Source organism: Amblyraja radiata, chromosome 21 (genome assembly GCF_010909765.2).
Source record: "Amblyraja radiata isolate CabotCenter1 chromosome 21, sAmbRad1.1.pri, whole genome shotgun sequence".
NCBI classification, from domain to species: domain Eukaryota; kingdom Metazoa; phylum Chordata; class Chondrichthyes; order Rajiformes; family Rajidae; genus Amblyraja; species Amblyraja radiata.
Genome location: NC_045976.1, coordinates 34,310,862 through 34,329,552, shown reverse-complemented (window position 1 = coordinate 34,329,552; position 18,691 = coordinate 34,310,862). Strand labels below are relative to the sequence as shown.

Below are 18,691 nucleotides of genomic sequence, written 5' to 3'. Positions count from 1 at the left end.
GTTGTTCTGGCACCATTCATTCAGCCTATCGATCTTTCTCTTTGACTAATTGTTGCCCATAATTGTACTAACAACAGCGGTGTCGTCGGCAAATGTAAACATGGTGTTGCAACTGTGTCCAGCGACAATGTCCTGGGTATGGAGTGAGTAGAGCAGGAGACTGAGCACACAGCCTTGAGGTGCCCCTGTGCTGATGGTTAGATACTTTAGAGGAGGAAGTGCTTTTGCAAATTGGTACAGATTGTGGTCTTTTGAGGAGGAAGTTTAGAATCCAGTTGGAAAGGGACGCGCAGAGTTTCTAATTTCCTGAGCTTGTTAACAAGTTTGGAAGGGGTGATGGTGTTGAATGGGGTCACAGCTTAAGGATAAGGGGGAAATCCTTTAAAACTGAGATGAGAAGAACTTTTTTCACACAGAGAGTGGTGAATCTCTGGAACTCCCTGCCACAGAGGGTAGTCGAGGCCAGTTCATTGGCTATATTTAAGAGGGAGTTAGATGTGGCCCTTGTGGCTAAGGGAATCAGAGGGTATGGAGAGAAGGCAGGTACGGGATACTGAGTTGGATGATCAGCCATGATCATATTGAATGGCGGTGCAGGCTCGAAGGGCCGAATGGCCTACTCCTGCACCTAATTTCTATGTTTCTATGTTTCTATGAATGCTGAGATGTAGTCAATGAACAACAGCCTGACATATGTGTTTTTATTGTCCAAGTGGTCCAGTGCATAGTGGAGAGCCAGCCAGATTGTATCCCCCCCATCTCTACATCGGCGACACCAAGCGCAGGCTCGGCAATCGTTTCACTGAACACCTCCGGTCAGCACCTGATCTCCTGGTGGATCAGCACTTCAACGTCCCCTTCCATTCCCAATCTGACCTTTCTGTCCTGGGCCTCCTCCATTGTCAGAGTGAGGCCCAGCGCAAATTGGAGGAACAGCACCTCGTATTTCGCTTGGGTAGTTTACACCCTAGCGGTATGAACATTGACTTCTCTAACTTCAGATAGCCCTTGCTTTCTGTCTCCATCCCTTTCCCAGTTATCCCACTAGTCTTACTGTCTCCGCCTACATTATCTTTGTCCCACCCCCTCCCCCGACATCAGCATGAAGAAGGGTCTCGATCTGAAACGTCGCCCATTCCTTCTCTCCTGAGATGCTGCCTCACCCGCTGAGTTATTCCAGCATTTTGTGTCTACCTTCGATTTAAACCAGCATCTGCAGTTCATTCTCACACATTGTATCCCCCATTGATCTATTGTGTTGAACTGTAGTGTATCTAGTTTCATTTTAAGGCAGTTGATATGCGCCATAACCAATCTCTCAAGGCTTTCATCACAGACTTTAGTGAATCGGTCGGTAGTCATTGAGGCATGCCACTGTTCTCTTGATTCCACTTTTTTGGACAAACCCGGTGGCTGTGTGAGGATTATGTTCTTTGACTTCTCAAGTGCGTTCAACACCATCCAACCCCTGATTCTGAATGACAAGCTTAAGAAGATGGGGGTGGATTCCACATTTATCTCCTGGATATACGACTACCTGACGGGTCGACCACAGTTTGTCAAGCTGGGGGACAGTGTCTGGCACAGTGGTGTGCAATGTTGGAGCCCCACAGGGAACGGTTCTGGCCCCGTTCCTCTTCACCCTGTATACAGCAGACTTTAACTATAAGTCTGACACATGCCACGTACAGAAATATTCAGATGATACAGCGATTGTGGCATGTGTAAGGAACGGGCAGGAGGAGGAATACAGGAACTTGACCAGTTCTATTTGTGCCTGGAGTGAAGAGAACTGTCTCATCCTGAACACAACTAAGACTAAAGAGATGGTGGTTAACTTTGGCAGGTCCAAGCTCCCCCTTCAGCCAGTCAACGCTGCAGGGGCTGACATTGAAGTGGTGCAGACATATAAATACCTTGGAGTGCACCTTGGCAACAAACTGGACTGGTCTGTCAACTCTTGACTCCCTCTACAAAAAAGGCCAGAGCAGACTCTTTTTTCTCAGAAGGCTCAAATCCTTCAATGTGTGTAATGATATGCTGCACATGTTTTACAACACTGTGGTTGCAAGTATTATTTTCTACGCTGTTGTCTGCTGGGGCAACAGCATTAGTGCAAAAAACAACAAGAAGCTCGTCAAACTGGTTAAACGAGCTAACTCAGTGCTGGAGGAGAGAGTAGACTCTGGGATGGATGTGCTTGAGAGGCGTATTAGGCACAAGGTGCAGGTCATCCTGAAAAACCCCGGGCATCCCCTCCATGTAATTCTGGAGAGTCAAAAGAGCACTCGGAACAACAACCGGCTCCTCTCCCTGTCCTGTAGAACGGAGCGGTTCAGGAGATCCTTCACCCCTGCAGCCATTAGATTTTATAATTCGGACCGCTAGGCTGTAGGGGGATGCATTTTGCAATTTTTAATTTTTAATTATTAATTATTGGTCTTTTTAAGTATTTATTGCTCTCAGGTAGTGTCCACATTGTATTCTATGTATTTTCTGTCTGCGTTCGTTTTGAATCTGGGTTTGTTGGTTGGGGGCTTCTGGACATCTGAATTTCCCTGAGGGGATCAATAAAGTATTTATTATTATTATTATTATTATTATTATTTTAAAGCAGGTGGGAACACATTTAAATTTATGCCATCTGTCATTTGTAAAATCAGTACTGATTTTTAACATTGGTGTCACTTTCCTGCATTAATGCTTGATTCTGTTGATACATAATGATACTTTAATCACTTTCTTGAAGATATCTTGCAATCAAAGCTCTGGCTCTCTTGGTAAGAAAATTCCAAAGTTTCTGCTAGATGAAGAAATTTCTTCTTCGAACAGTATGCTCTTTCTTTTGACAGTAACTCTGTGTTCTAGACATCCCAGCTATGGGAAAGATCACCTCTGCATTTATCTTGTCAAGCCCTGTGTGAATGTTGTATATTTCAATAAAATCACTTGTTCTTCCAGAGCTGTGAGTCTGATTAATCTCGCATATGACATGCTCATTATCTTCAAATCTGTCTGGTAAATCCTCACTGTGCTTGTTCTGTCACAAACATATCTTTTCTTGAGTGAAGACCAGATATGTACATATTTCATTTCTGCCTCACTATGGGCCTATATGATAGGAGCTGGACATTAATCATAATGGGATCCTCTTGCAATAAAGGGTGACATACCACACACATTCTTAATTGCTTGCTGTACTTATTAACTTAGTGATTTAAAGCATGCCCAGATCCCCCTGATCACCAATATCTTTCAAACTCTCCATTGTTTAAATATTACTGCTTTTCAATTTTTTCCCCTATAAAATGAGGATGTCTTATCATATTCCATTTGTCCTGTTCAATGCTCCGACCTATGAAAGGAAGCATACAAGATGCCCCTTTTACCACTCTATATCTACTTGTGTTGACACTTTCAGGAAGTAATGGACTTGGAGCCCCCAGATCTCTCTGTATACCAATGGTGTTAAGCCATTAATTGTATCTTGATTTCTCAAAATGCAACACCTCACATTTGCTCAGATTAAACCCAATCTGACATTTCTCTAAGGTACACAAAAATGCTGGAGAAACTCAGCGGGTGCAGCAACATCTATGGTGCGAAGGAAATGGGCAACGTTTCGGGCCGAAACCCTTCTTCAGACATTTCTCTAGTATCCCTGCAAACCATCACTGGTCACAGACCTCCAGCCTGAGGAAGAAGACAGGGTGGTGAACGAAGGACAATATTCCAACCTGAATATTGTCCTTCCATCAACACCCTCTATCTTTTATCAGTAAGCCAGTTCTGAATCCAATTACTAAGTCACTGTTCAACCCATGCATCCTAATCTTCTGGATCAATCTACCATGGGGGACTTTGTCAAATGACTTACCAGAATCCATGCAGCCAACATCCACCAGCCTCCCCTCATCGATCACCTTCGTCACCTCAAAAAAACTCAAATTAGTAAGACACAATTTCCCGTGTACAAAGCCATGCTGACTATCCCCAATTAACTCATTCTCTTCCAAATGAGAGTAAACCCTTTCCCAGAAAATCCTCTTCAGTAGATTTCCTTTCACTGACGTGAGGTTAATTGTCCTATAATTCCCTGGAGTCCCTCTACTTCCCTTCTTAAAAGGGAAAACATTAGCTACTCTCCTCTTCTCTCGTTTATCCCAGTGTATTCTTCTGCCTAAAAACGTTGTAGTTTGCCTTACCTCAATTTAGTATCTTCCTGCAAGGTTCAGCCTTCTCCCCTTATTCAAAACAATCTTAAATCTTATGCAGTTGTGATCACTATCCCCAAAATGCTCTTGCACTGAAGCACCAGTCATCTGGCCAGGCTGACTGTTCCCAACACAAGATCCAGTGTCTTCCTTTCTTGGGTTGGACTATTCACAAACTGTTTCAAGAAACCCTCTTGGATACCACTCACAAGCTCTGCCTCGTCTAAGTTTTTGGCACTCCTTCCTCCTAATTTTGTTCGGTGAATAGAACTTCTACTCGCCCCTTTCAAAACGTATCCAAATACTCAAAATACCCACGCTTGGGTTCCCTTGTGCGAGATAACTGGTTGTTGCTCGAAACATTTGTCCATTTCCACGCAAAAGTAGTGGCATTTGGCATAATTTTTTCTGAATATGGATGTTGATAGTTCTGATGCAAAATAGATTATTGTCATGTACACTTTCGTGTTCATAAGTTCATAAGTGATAGGAGCAGAATTAGTCCACTCTACCATTCAATCATGGCTGAATTATCTCTCCCTCCTAACCCTATTCCCCTGCCTTCCCATAACCCCCCGACACCCGTACTAATCAAGAATCTCTGCCTTAAATATCCATTGACTTGACCTTCACAGCCTTCTATGGCAATGAAATCCACAGATTCACCACCCTCTGGCTTAAGAAGTTCCACCTCATCTCCTTCCTAAGGAAATGTCCTTAAATTCTGAGGCTATGTCCTCTGGTCCTAGACTCTCCAACTAGTGGAAACAACCTCGCCACATCCACTCTATCCAGGCCTTTCACTATTCGGTAAGTTTCATTGAGGTCCCCCGGCATCCTTCTGAACTCCAGTGAAGAGAGGCCCATTGCCGTCAAAAGCTCATCATATGTTAACCCACTCATTCCTGGGATAATTCTCATAAACCTCCTCTGGATCCTCTCCGGGCCAGCACATCCTTCTTCAGATATGAGGCCCAAAATTGCTCACAACACTCCAAATGAGGCCTGACCAGCATCTTATAGAACCTCAGTATTTCATTCCTTGGTCCCATGAAATACATATACACATTATATATGATAGTGATAGATATAACAATAAACACAACTAATGTAAAACGGTAGAATGGTGGAAAGATTTGTGTTAATCTGCAGTAATAATAATAATGGATGGGATTTATATAGCGCCTTTCTAGAATACTCAAGGCGCTTTTGCAGTAGTGCAAAAATAAATCCTAAAGTGCAATAATGGAATGAATTAAGAGTTAAGCCTAAAGTGATCAGATTGCTCTGTTTCTGCGTTGTGTATGGTGCATATTACCAAAATGTGCTTTGCATTTCTTGTTAGCTGATACTGTAACTTTTATTGGTGAGGTTCTCCACATTGGTATTGATATCTACCTATGTTGGTTTAAAATAAGTGTATACATTATGTAAGACTGCATTGATTTTTTTTCATGCAGCGAGGTTGAGGAGAGAAATATTGTTTTTATTAACACAAACACACCAACTGCATCTATGTATAAAGCATTGACACTGTGTTCAGCCTTAATGCAGACCTTGTTTACTGTCTGAATCCATTTGAACATAGTCCTGTTCAATAATACATCCACATTAGCTTCAGCAATTGTATTATTAAAACGCTTGTCAGTTAGTGGTATTTATATCACATTAGTGCAATTTCCTTATGACCAACAGTAACAATCTCTCTGAACCAGTAAAGCTAGACTATTGTCCTTCAATTCCCAAAGGTAGCTTCATTGTGAGGTAATTTTTGGATTTGTTCTCTTTCCCAGGCGCTGTCAGGTGGTGCGATTATTGTCCGTGGCCAACCAAGAGGAGGACCCCCGCCAGAACGGCAGATTAACCTCAGTAACATTCGTCCTAGTGCCCTGGCACGACGTGTTGCTCCAAATCAACCAGAATCCAAGGAAACCCCTGATGAGGTGAATTTTTAATATATATATATATATATATACAAGTTTTGCAAGTCCAGGATTACGTTTGGACTTTCAAAATTTTGTTCATTGATTGGAGACATGCCAAATACTTGAATTAGCCTTTAAAATATTTTAAAATACAGTTTAAAGAAGTGAAACCTTTGGTGAAAAGGCCAAAGAGAGATTTAATACAAATGTATAGAATGAGAAATTTGGGCTGAGTGGATAGCAGAATGCATTTACCTTGGAAGAGGTTAATAAAATGGAGGAAAATAATTGAGTGTACCATGAGGATAAGGTTTTATGCAGCATAACAGCTGGTTTGCGTGATGTGCAGATGCTTTGTTATAATTGCATACCTTCCGGTCTCTTGTGATTGTTGTCCCCAGCTGCTGTTTCTACCTCCATTGTGTCTTTTTCTGTGTGATTTAGCTTTTACTTAATACATGAAGCTCTGCTATAACTTGATAATTGCATTCTTAAAAAAAATTAATGTTATAGAGAATTATGTTACATGGAAACAATTTTTCCTTATACTGTTTAAATCCAAGACAGCTATATATTTCTGTTGTCAATATCCAAAGCATCTTCTAGGTGGTTTCCGAGTTCTCAGTCGGAATCGCCTTTTAATCAGGAGATACAAGGAACTGCAGATGCTGGTTTACAAAAAAAAATCCATTGTCCTGCAGTAACTGCTGGTGAAGCAGCATCTCAGGAGAACATGAATAGGTGACATTTTGGGGTTGGGACCCTCCGTGAGATTGAAATGTCTGAAGAATGGTGTCGATCCGAAACATCACCTATCCATGTTCTTCAGAAATGCTGAGTTAATCCAGGACCCATTTTTTCGCCCAGTAATTAATTGGGTCTAATACATAGATACATAGACAATATGTGCAGGAGTAGGCCATTTGGCCCTTCGAGCCAGTACTGCCATTCAATGTGATCATGACTGTTCATCCACAATCAGTACCCCGTTCCTGCTTTTTCTCCCATCCCTTGATTCCTTTAGCCCTAATCTAACTGTCTCTTGAAAGGGTTAGGTAGCATTTCAAGTACAGTGTGTAGCTCAGGGTGGAAGTGGAGGTGTAGGTTGACTAGAATGCTGCCTCGATTATAGGTATTAGCTGGAAGAAGAGGTTGATCAAACCTGTATTGTTTTCTCTAGGATATCTGAGGCTGAGGGGAGACAATAGAAGTATATACAATTCTGACACGCACTGTTTCCATGCCTTCTCCCCATATCCCTTCATTCCACTAGCCCTAAGAGCTCTATCCAACTCTCTTTTGGGTGCATCACAGTGAATCGGCCTCCACTACTTTCTGAGGCAGATAATTCCACAAATTCATAACTCTCTGTGTGAAAATGTTTTTCCTCATCTCAGTTCTAAATGATCTACCCCTTATTCTTAAACTGTGGCTCCTGGTTCTGGACTCGCCAACATCGGGTACATGTTTCCAGCATCTAGCATGCCCAATCCCTTAATAATTTTATATGTTTCTATAAGATTTCCTCTCATCCTTCAAAATTACAGTGAATACAAGCCCAGTCGCTCCATTCTTTCATCATATCACAGTCCTGCCATCCCAGGAATTCACCTCGTGAACCTATGCTGCACTCCCTCAACAGCACGAATGTCCTTCCCCAAATTAGGAGACCAAAACTGCACACAATACTCCAAGTGTGTTCTCACCAGGGCCCTGTACAACTGCAGAAGGACCTCTTTGCTCCTCATCATCGGCAGTCAATCGAAACGAGTATGACTGTCCTCTCATGGAGGGCGCCTGTGCGTGACTTTTTTTAACGTGGGGAGACTGGTGCACAGACAGCCACCACACGGTCCTTGACAGATCTGGCTCAGAATCCAGTGGCATGGAATTCAAGACGACTGGGGACCCTTTTCTGCTGCAGCCTTCATCCGCCTTCCCAGCTGTTGTGACGCTCCAATAAAGTCAGCCATCATCCTCCGCCTATTCCACCGTTGAGGTCTTGGTTAGATTGCTCTTTGTCAGAGACCTCCCCCTCGACCTTACCACCATGGGTCGCCTTACCAAGAGCATAGGTCCAGGCGGCATCGCTCTCAGGATCTCAGGACCACACAAGCTTCTCCACCACGACATGGTGACAACCCACGGAGAAATCCTTGCTCCTATACTCAACTACTCTTGTTATGAAGGCCAACATGCCATTAGGTTTCTTCACTGCCTGCTGTACCTGCATGCTTACTTTCAGTGACTGATGGACAAGGACACCCAGGTCTCATTGTACTTCCCCTTTTCCTAACCTGACACAATTCAGATAATAATCTGCATTCCTGTTCTTGCCACCAAAGTGGATAACCTCACATTTAACAACATTATACTGCATCTGCCCACTCACCCAACCTGTCTGTCACCCTGCATCCTCATAGCATCCTCTTCACAGTTCACACTGCCACCCAGCTTTGAATCTATTTCCATTAATCTTTCAAGCAGCATTTTAAAGATCAAGTCATAAAGTTACATTTAAGTCTATCTCTGCTCTTGTTCATTTGCTGATTAATTTAAATCTCTCTACTAATTCTGTCTTTTGGAAAGTTTTTTTATTTTATTGAATTTGTTTTGGCATATGGGCTTTAATGGCAAGTAACATTTATAGCCATCCTAATTGGTCTTGAGAAAGTGCTGGTGTGCCCATTTGTGTAGGCCAAGGTAATCCCACGGTGTTGTTGGATGGGGTGTTCCAGTATTCCTTCACAGCAACTGGGTCTAAATCTTGGAACACCTCATCCAACAACCCAGTTGCTGTGAAAGATCAGAAATATATCTCTAATTTAGAATGGCATCTCACCGAGGTGAATCTTCAGTTGACAGCATAGGGTACCCGGCCTCTGAATTCCTTTTGCAGCCACAGTATTTGTGCCACACCAAGTGTATCTTGTCAGTGGTGACCTGACCTCCCTGGTGGTGCAACCAAGGTGTTGATGGTGTGGGACTGGGTCAATAGTAATTCCATGGAATGTCAGTGGAGGTAGCTAGACCTCATGAACATGGCAATGACTTGGCAATTGGTGCAACTGTTACATTCACATAACAACCCACGCATAAATGTTGCTTGAGTTTTGCTGCATGCATAATGGACTCCTTCATTTCCTGGACAGTTTTGAATGAAGTTGAAAAATGTGCATCACCAGCAAACATGTCTTCATCCGATGATTGAAATGGTTCATATTATCTTTGGTATTTGCATACCAGCCTAAGCAACAGTGATAGGATGGTTTGTAAGTAGGTACCTTTCATTAACTGCTGAATTGCGCAACACCACTCATAACTTGATATGTCAGTACTGCAGAATTCTGAGCTAGCATGTTGGCTGTGGGATCTGTTTGTTCTATTTATTGATTGCAGATTTTGCTTCGTTGCAGTTTTGCTGGATTTACACCTCATTTTTAGGTACAGCAAGTGCTCTGGATCCTTGTGCTTATTGTTAAAGCCAAGATCAACCCAGTTCATTGCAATAGGTAACTGAAGGACAGGCTGGGCAATGGGTTTATGGTTTTTAGTGGAGTATAACCCTGCTGCCACCAATGGCCTGCAATGCTTCATTGATGTCCAGTTTTGATCTGTTAAAACTGTTACTTTGTACCATTTTAGTGCAATGGTTTTGCCATACAATACGATTGATCATGTCTGTGATGTGAAGAAGGCTGTCCTGTCCAAAACACGAAGTTATGCTGACGATGCAATCCTGTCGGTTTATCACATCATCGCCTGCTACAGACACAGTCCAATGATTATCTTCTAGACCGAGCCAGTGCAGCTGATACTTGAGCCACCAAACCATTTACTGATGGATACTGAAGTTATTGAAGTTGTCCATTCAGTGTGATCTGTATTTATGGTGCCATTAAAGCAATATAAGAGTTTACTACATGGAGGAACATCATTTGGAGGATATCTCCATGTCCACATTTGATATTTGCATATCACTATACAGCACTTGTAGTGGGTATGTTCTATAGTTCTGGCAGGACAAGACATAACCAGAGATTGTGATGGAGTCTGGCATGTTGTTTGAAGGATGTGATTTAAAGTCCATCTGTGACAGGCTATTGCTTGACAAGTCTGTGAACAGTTCTCCCAATTTAGAAACCAATCTCATGATGCTGTTTGGCTGGTGGCCTAATTAGTTTTAGCTTTGTTTTTCATGTTGCGTTATAGTCTTGATGTAGTTTGTGCCACATTGAGAATGGTAGAGCACTTAAACACAGAATCAGAATGAGTTGGAGGAATTCTGACAACTAGTTTGATTTGGATTGGTTTTCGGTACAGTAGATAGTTTTTTGATTTTGAAGTTGATGGGGTTGTATAAAAATGACAAATGGAGCGAAATTGCTTTGAGAGAATCAGCAGGTTTGTTCCAAAATAAAGCCATGTATTATTTTTTCCTTTCAAATACCTTTTGTCCTCTGTATTCACAATGTTTTTGTTTATCTGGTGTGTTTCACCGAGTATAAAATGTTGGTGGTCGATTTGAAAGAAATAATGTACCTTGATGAGAATTTAGTTGCCATGAATCTTCGATCTGGATTTATGCCTTTAATTGATGTAGAAACATAGATAGAAACATAGAAATTAGGTGCAGGAGTAGGCCATTCGGCCCTTCGAGCCTGCACCGCCATTCAATATGATCATGGCTGATGATCCAACTCAATATCCTGTACCTGCCTTCTCTCCATACCCCCTGATCCCTTTAGCCACAAGGGCCACATCTAACTCCCTCTTAAATATACCCAATTAACTGGCCTCAACTACCTTCTGTGGCAGAGAATTTCAGAGATTCACCACTCTCTGTGTGAAAAAAGTTTTTCTCATCTCAGTCCTAAAAGATTTCCCCCTTATCCTTAAACTGTGACCCCTTGTTCTGGACTTCCCCAACATCGGGAATAATCTTCCTGCATCTAGCCTGTCCAACCCCTTAAGAATTTTGTACATTTCTATAAGATCCCCCCTCAATCTTCATCAATCCCCCCTAGCTTCTATTCATAGGAAAATTATGTTCTGGATATAGTTTATTAGGCTGACTGTATCTGAACATGGCAACCCCACTACTATCTGAAAAACCTGTAATTTATCAACTTTTCTGAGCCTTTGCAAAATCTTAATGTAGGATTTTTGATGGAATCGTCTAATTTATGGTTGTTGATGTGTTATGGTTGTTGAATCATGCACAAGTAAAATTTTAAGGATTACAGATTTCATTATAGTTTGCTTCTATCTTTGTGTTTTCCACTTTTCCCCTGTTCGACTCCACCTACACTTCCCGTGACTCAGGAATGCAGCCTGTGCATATTGTTTCTTCGAGGAGATAGTGATCTTGGGTGATAATTTTAAGCTGTGTCAATACTTCATTGCTTTCAAAGCAAAATTTCCCTTTGTGCCATGCTTTTTATAACATCTTGGTTGTCTTCTTGTATACCAAATATATTAGGAGTTTTGGAGTTCAGAAAAAAAGTTTACATTATAGCATTAAGCTCATTATTGGAAGTGAAGAACGCGGGTCGAGTGCTCTTGTTCCTCACTGGCTATTTAAAGAGGATCTTGAGCATTTGATATAAACCACAGGTGGAGAATGTGAACTGGGGGATTTGTTTTTAGTTGAAAATGCCACCATGTGAATAATGCTGTTTATTGACTACCAAGCTGCATTGCCCATTGGTATGCTGCTATGATTTAATGTGGGGCTAGTTCATTAGGATCAGATCATTAAACCTTCTTCAGAATTGTGTGTGTGTGTGTGTGTGTGTGTGTACATACGTGATTTGAAGACTTTTTTATTCTTCCGTCTCTTACTAACATCCATTCTTGTTTTGTTTTTTAAAACAGCCTTGGGCTTGGCCAGCTCGAGAGTTTCTCAGAAAGAAACTGATTGGAAAAGAGGTGTGTTTCACAGTGGAGTACAAGACTCCCCAAGGTCGTGAATATGGAGTGGTTTACCTTGGGAAAGGTTAATGATTATTCTTCTAATAAATTGCTGTCATTGAATGTACATTGATGAATAGTCTAATTTCCATTATGGCAACTGAACATTGCATGGAAAAAATCTGGTTAAAATATCCTCAAACCTTGTGATATCGTAAAAAATGATACCTTTTGCGTTAAATGTAAATATTTATTGTAGTCAGGAGTTTAGGAATCATGTACAAATATGAGAAATTACAGCAGGAGTTGATTGTACACCCATCCCTTTGACCCTGCTCTGCCACTCAATAAATTCATTCCTTCTCTCCAGAGATGCTGCCTGTCCCGCTGAGTTACTCCAGCATTTTGTGTCTGAGATCATATCTGATCTTGATCTCAATTTTACTTTCTTAGCTATTCCACATAACTCTTCTGTTTGTTGAGAACTTCATCCATTTTCGTAGCGGTAAAGAATTCCAAAAATTCCTGATCTTCAAAGGAATTTTTAGTTTAGCGTGGAGATACAGCATGGAAACAGTCCCTTTAGCCCACTGTATCCACACTGACCATCAATCACCCATTCACGCCAGTTGTATGTTATTCCACTTTCGCATCCACTCCCCACACATCAGTACCCATAAACTGGAGTGCTCAGTTTCTATAAATTGCCAGGGAGTAGGAGACCAGGGAGTTAAGCTTTTAGCAAAGTACTTAAGACTTGTTTGGTCTTTCAAATCTTTTCTAGAACTCAATTAGGTAAGTAGTCTGATAATTTAGTGATAAAGTGGAGCCTGGTGTTGTCAGTATACCTGTGAAAAGTAGCACTCTCCTTGGATGTTGCCTGGGGAATCTGGATGTGGGCCAATAAAACCATCTAAGTGAATTTTCATTTGAATTAATGGACTGAATTTATTCTTTTTCTGATTATTCAGATACAACAGGCGAGAATATTGCAGAATCATTATTAACTGAGGGATTGGTTGCAGTTCGTAGAGAAGGCATTCGAGGATCTAAGTGAGTATACTGTACATGAGAAAGCAGTTCTGATTAATTTAATGAAACTGAGGAATTGTTATGCTGTTTATACCTTTCATATTTGATTAGAGTAGAATCTCTGCAGAGCAAATTAATCAACTTTAAAGCACCACCAATTTGTAAAATGTGTGTAGTTTTGTGTTTGCAGTATCTGCAGGTTTGGTTTCGATTGAATGTGAAATTTCTTGAATAAAATGTTATTTGAGTGCAGAGGGCCATAACAAGAATATTGTTAAATCCCTCCACTTCTTTTCTCTTACCACTCCCTTAGCCTGTCATCTTGAGGCTAACGATTCAAGGGTCTGAATTAGTGGGTCAGCTGCATTTAAAATGCTTACCTTGATGCCTAATTAAGTTCTTAGCTAGTTGAATATAGAAGATTTGACCTCAAAGGCTGTAAATGTATGCTTTCAGAGTATGAAGAAATAACATGATCTCTGTCTTGTTCCAATATGATGCATTCAGCATATTGGGCTGAATCATATTAGAGTCTGTTGAACAACCAGATTTGAGCTGTTCCTACGTTACTAAGTCCTGCATTTGTGCAAATCTTTGTTTGCATATTCATTAGCCATGCTGCTTTATTGCTGCACTATGCCTGGAAGTTAAATGGCAGAATGTGATGATGCTAGGATATCTGCTTCCCCAACCCTAAGCCAGTTGAATCTGGCACATGATTGGAAACCTCATTCATTTTAGTCAGGATTCTTGGCCAAATTCTTTACATAATATGTATGAAAGAATAATGATATTCAGAATTTTGGTACCTGTCACTTGGTAAACTCCTGTGAATAAACTTTACCCGGTCGGAACCATCTGTCTACAATGGTGTTGTATGCATCTATGGTAAGTGATCTCAACCTATGTCAATAGACAATAGGTGCAGGAGTAGGCCATTCGGCCCTTCGAGCCAGCACCGCCATTCAATATGATCATGGCTGATCATCCCCAATCAATACCCCGTTCCTGCCTTCTCCCCATATCCCCTGACTCCGCTATTTTTAAGAGCCCTATCTAGCTCTCTCTTGAAAGCATCCAGAGAACCTGCCTCCACCGCCCTCTGAGGCAGAGAATTCCACAGACTCACCACTCTGTGTTTCCTCGTCTCCTTTCGAAATGGCTTACTCCTTATTCTTAAACTGTGGCCCCTGGTTCTGGACTCCCCCAACATCGGGAACATGTTTCCTGCCTCTAGCGTGTCCAAACCCTGAACAATCTTATATGTTTCAATGAGATCCCCTGTGCCGTAAAATATCTTGCAGGTGTTACTGGTAAATGCAGGTAAATGCCGTAAAGTGCCGTAAAATATCTTGCAGGTATCACTTCGGTTCAAAAGGTTCATTGGGGGAGAACTGAGGGTATGCTGTCCTTTATGTCAAGGAATTATAAATCTAATTTTGTCTACAGTGCCACAGAATCCTTAATTGTATTGTTTTCATTCTCAGTTTTGAGCAAGCAAGACTTTGTGAACTTGAGGATCAAGCAAGAGCTGCAAAGAAAGGAATGTGGGGCGATGGAGGAGGTTCTCAAACCATTCGGGATCTTAAGTACACCATCGATAATCCTCGCTATTTTGTTGACTCCAATCATCAGAAACCTGTTAATGGTTAGTTGTCCTTACTGCTGTCTTTATCTTCGAGTCCCAAGTTATACTGAATGTTTCAGTTTGTATATAGAAGCAGAAAATGTTGGAAAGGCTCAGTTGATCAGGCAGCATCACTGGAGGGAGGAACAGAATTTACATTCAAATTGATGCTCTTTCATCAGAATGGGTGAAGGCTGCATACTTGAAACGCTAAATCTCTTGATTCACAGATGCTGTCTTACATTTTTGTAACATTTCCTGATTTCAGATTTCCAATGTTTTGTCAGTATTTCTGGGTACTTTTTGAATTTTCTCTCATATATTCTGTAAGCGCGAATTTATATTCTGCGTGTGAAATGTTTTGGTAAATTCCTTAAGGGCAAATTTCCATTGCACAAATTGCCATAACACTATATCTTTGACCATGGTTTAAAAATAAATGATTCTGGGGGGGAAAGCTAGAAATATTGTACTAATAAACTCAATTTTCAAAGATCCAATATTGGCAAAGTGTTCTGAAATACTTTCAATGGTGCTCATTGTTGCTGGTCACTGCAATCACATCCAGTACAGTTCAGCTATTAAGACGTGATTAAAGATGTTAGTTTCATCTGTTGAAAGGACCGGAGATTGAGGTTGGATGTTTTCCTGTTGAGACATTGGAAGAGATTGCATTTGATGTCAGCAACTTGACAGTGGTTTTAGTTTGTTGTGCTGATGTCATTGGGCTATCAATTTGGAAATTGTTTCAGTACAAAGGATTAAATACAGCTTTTCCAAGCACCTTCAACTACAACCTTTCCTCGGGATGATCAATGTTTTGTAAATTTTGGTCCCCAGTGCCATCCTTACTAGTTCCTATGCCATAATGTAAAGTTTTTGTTCAAAGATCATGTGCTGTGCTGTTTGTCCTTTTATTCTCCTTGTCTTCCTTGTTCAATATCTGCTGCCTGTCCAGAATTATTTATTAATATTATTCATTTTTGGATGACTCCTTGACATTCCCTGCCACATCCGTCACCTTCTGTTTTGCTCAACAGATTAATTCTGAATGTTTTTTCCCTACATACAGCTGTCATTGAGCATGTGCGAGATGGAAGTGTCGTGAGGGCTTTGCTGCTGCCTGACTACTACCTGGTGACGGTGATGCTTTCTGGTGTCAAGGTATAACATTTGTCCATGTTTGTTGTATTTGACGTAATTACATTTACTAGTATGCGATTTCACTTGCATTTCTGAGATGGATGTAACCAATGTTCTAAGTGCTCGCTAGATCCATCTAATTTCCCAATACATTTATTTGTCCATTCACAGCTCCAATGCATTTTCATTTTCTGTCATATTGCTGAGTTATTTGCTTCTGTGGTGCAAATAATACTGCAAATTGACAGACAAAATTAAAGTACCGTGGATGCTGAAAATCTGGAAAAAAAAATTATGTCAGAAATTATTTGTATAGGAAAAAATCTCTTTGGTGTTGGGTGATTGGGGGTGAGAAAGGTGACTAATATTTCAGGTTAGTGATCTTTTGTCAAACCTCCAGGCTGTTCTGACCAGTGTTCATTGATCTGAAGTGTAACTCGACTTTTCGTTCTATGGTTGGTTGCCCATAAACCATCGTATCTTATGCTGTTAAATTACTAAGCACTACTTTTATGTAAAATGTTTAAGGAGAGTGTTATATTTTGAAATACAGTGCCCTCCATAATGTTTGGGACAAAGACCCATCATTTATTTATTTGCCTCTGTACTCCACAAGTTGAGATTTGTAATAGAAAAAATCACATGTGGTTAAAGTGCACATTGTCAGATTTTAATAAAGGCCATTTTTATACATTTTGGTTTCACCATGTAGCAATGCATTCCTTCCTTCAGGTCCACAGCCACCTTGAGGCATTTATTTGTATTGGAAATTGGCTGATTAACTAAATCGACCTTTTGAGTAGAAATTGTTTAAATGTATCCAGGCGTAGGAGAATGTGGGGGCTGGTATACATTGAGCAGCAATCTTATGAAAGTGAAGAGTTATCTAGTCTTCCTGATGGGAGGAAAAAGATACAGATGAATTGAACATTTAATTACCGGGTCAGGAAATGTTTAACTTTGATTTAAAAAGGTCATAATGTTAGTGTAACTTTTTTAATGATAAAAGCACAACATTATTCATACATGAAATTTGACACAATGAACAAGGAGGATCTACTTCACTTAACGGAGAGGACAATAACTAGGGACCATAACCTTGTGATAAGTGGTGGAAGGAATTGAGGTGAATTGAAGATGATGATTTTTCAATAAAAGGCAGTTATGTTAGGAGCAACTTGAAAGGTCAGAGGCAGAAACCTTCACTGCCTTGGTAAGATAGATGAGAATTTAACGTGTGATAACCTCAAAGGATTGAAAGCTGGGAAACAGAATTGACCAAAGAACATATTTGGGCTGTAATGGATATGGCCATACTATAATTTCTGATTCTGCAAAGTGTTGTCCATCATCACCTCACTTCTTGTCTTTTGTTCACTTCTTGTTTGGCATTGTCCTGATTCTAAATCAAGCAAGATCACACTTTTTTGATCCCTTTTTGTCATCAACTTTCTTTGCATCCACAATTTTCTGTGCCCTTTCACTTTCTGACTTGTTGATCATCAATTAATTTTATATCCCCACCATTGGTTGCTCTGCTGTCAGCTGCCTACACTATAAGCTCTGAGATTTCCTCTCCAAAATATTTCCCTACGTTATTTTCAAACTTTGATCTAGTTTTTGTTTATCCTAAATTTTATTTTTTTCTCTTAAATATTTATTGTTTGTTTTAGTACTGGTATAACATGTAAAAGACCCTGTGTAAGCACAAGTTGTTGTAGGTTATGTGATTTCCTAATATCAGTCCAAATACTTTTGCATTGCAATATTTAGTATCAGTCAAATGATGAGCACGGATCTGCTCAATATTATAATCTTAAAAATGGCACCTCATGGCATTGCCAGCCCATTATGTAGTGCTGCCTGCCGAGATCAATTTTCTATCCCAGAAACCAGAATGCTATTAAGTTAAAGGAAATTGATATTTCCCCAATAATTGCCTTTATGGCCATTTTGACAGAATTTCTTTCTGGGTCACTGAAGTAAAAAGAGATCAATTTTTTAATTAATCTGTTATTGGTGCCATTATAAGACTGCGATGTGTTAAGATTGCCTTGCACAGAATTGTTATCTGTAGCTTTTTTCTGCGGTTACATATATACATGTTAACTTTTTTATTCCATTTTCATTTTTAGTGTCCATCATTCAAACGTGAAGCTGATGGGGCTGAAACGCCAGAGCCATTTGCAGCAGAAGCAAAATTTTTTACAGAATCACGCCTTCTGCAGAGGGATGTCCAGATCATCTTGGAGAGTGTGCAGAATCAGGTCATTCTAGGCACCATCCTTCACCCGGTAAGTCTTGTAAGGCCGACAGAATAATACCTCTGTTCATTATTGGTGTTTTGCTAAGAAACATGACTACGATGAGCTGAGCACCACATGGAAACTGGGTACCAAGCCTGATCTGAAAGTGAGACGTGAGGTAAATTGGTTGAAGTTTCTATATTGCCAATCAAGTACTTTCAGGTCAGGAATCTTAATTTGATGGACAGTATATTTCTCTTGACAATCCTATTGATCTTTTTTTAGTTTAGAGTTTAGAGATACAGTACGGAAACAGGCCCTTCGGCCCACCGGGTCCATGCCGACCAGCGATCCCCGCACATTTACACTATCCTACACCCACTAGGGACAATTTTTACATTTACCAAGCCAATTAACCTGCAAACCCGTACGTCTTTGGAATGTGGGAGGAAACCGAAGATCTCGGAGAAAACCCACGCAGGTCACAGGGAGAACATATAAACTCCGTACAGACTGCACCCGTAATCGTGATTGAACCCGGGTCTCTGGTGCTGCATTCGCTATAAGGTAGCAAGGAAGCCAATTTGTTGG

At 40.7% G+C, this 18,691-nt stretch overlaps 1 protein-coding gene across 1 annotated transcript in view; it reads left to right on the top strand.

The window, feature by feature from the left end:
• snd1 (staphylococcal nuclease and tudor domain containing 1) overlaps positions 1–18,691 on the top strand; it is a 778,779-nt gene that overhangs the window by 17,217 nt on the left and 742,871 nt on the right. The window contains exons 2-7 of the mRNA XM_033040015.1: positions 6,008–6,157; positions 12,017–12,137; positions 13,024–13,105; positions 14,572–14,732; positions 15,784–15,875; positions 17,990–18,148. Of these exons, the coding sequence (XP_032895906.1) occupies positions 6,008–6,157; positions 12,017–12,137; positions 13,024–13,105; positions 14,572–14,732; positions 15,784–15,875; positions 17,990–18,148 (765 nt within the window). The remainder of the gene's footprint in view (positions 1–6,007; positions 6,158–12,016; positions 12,138–13,023; positions 13,106–14,571; positions 14,733–15,783; positions 15,876–17,989; positions 18,149–18,691) is intronic.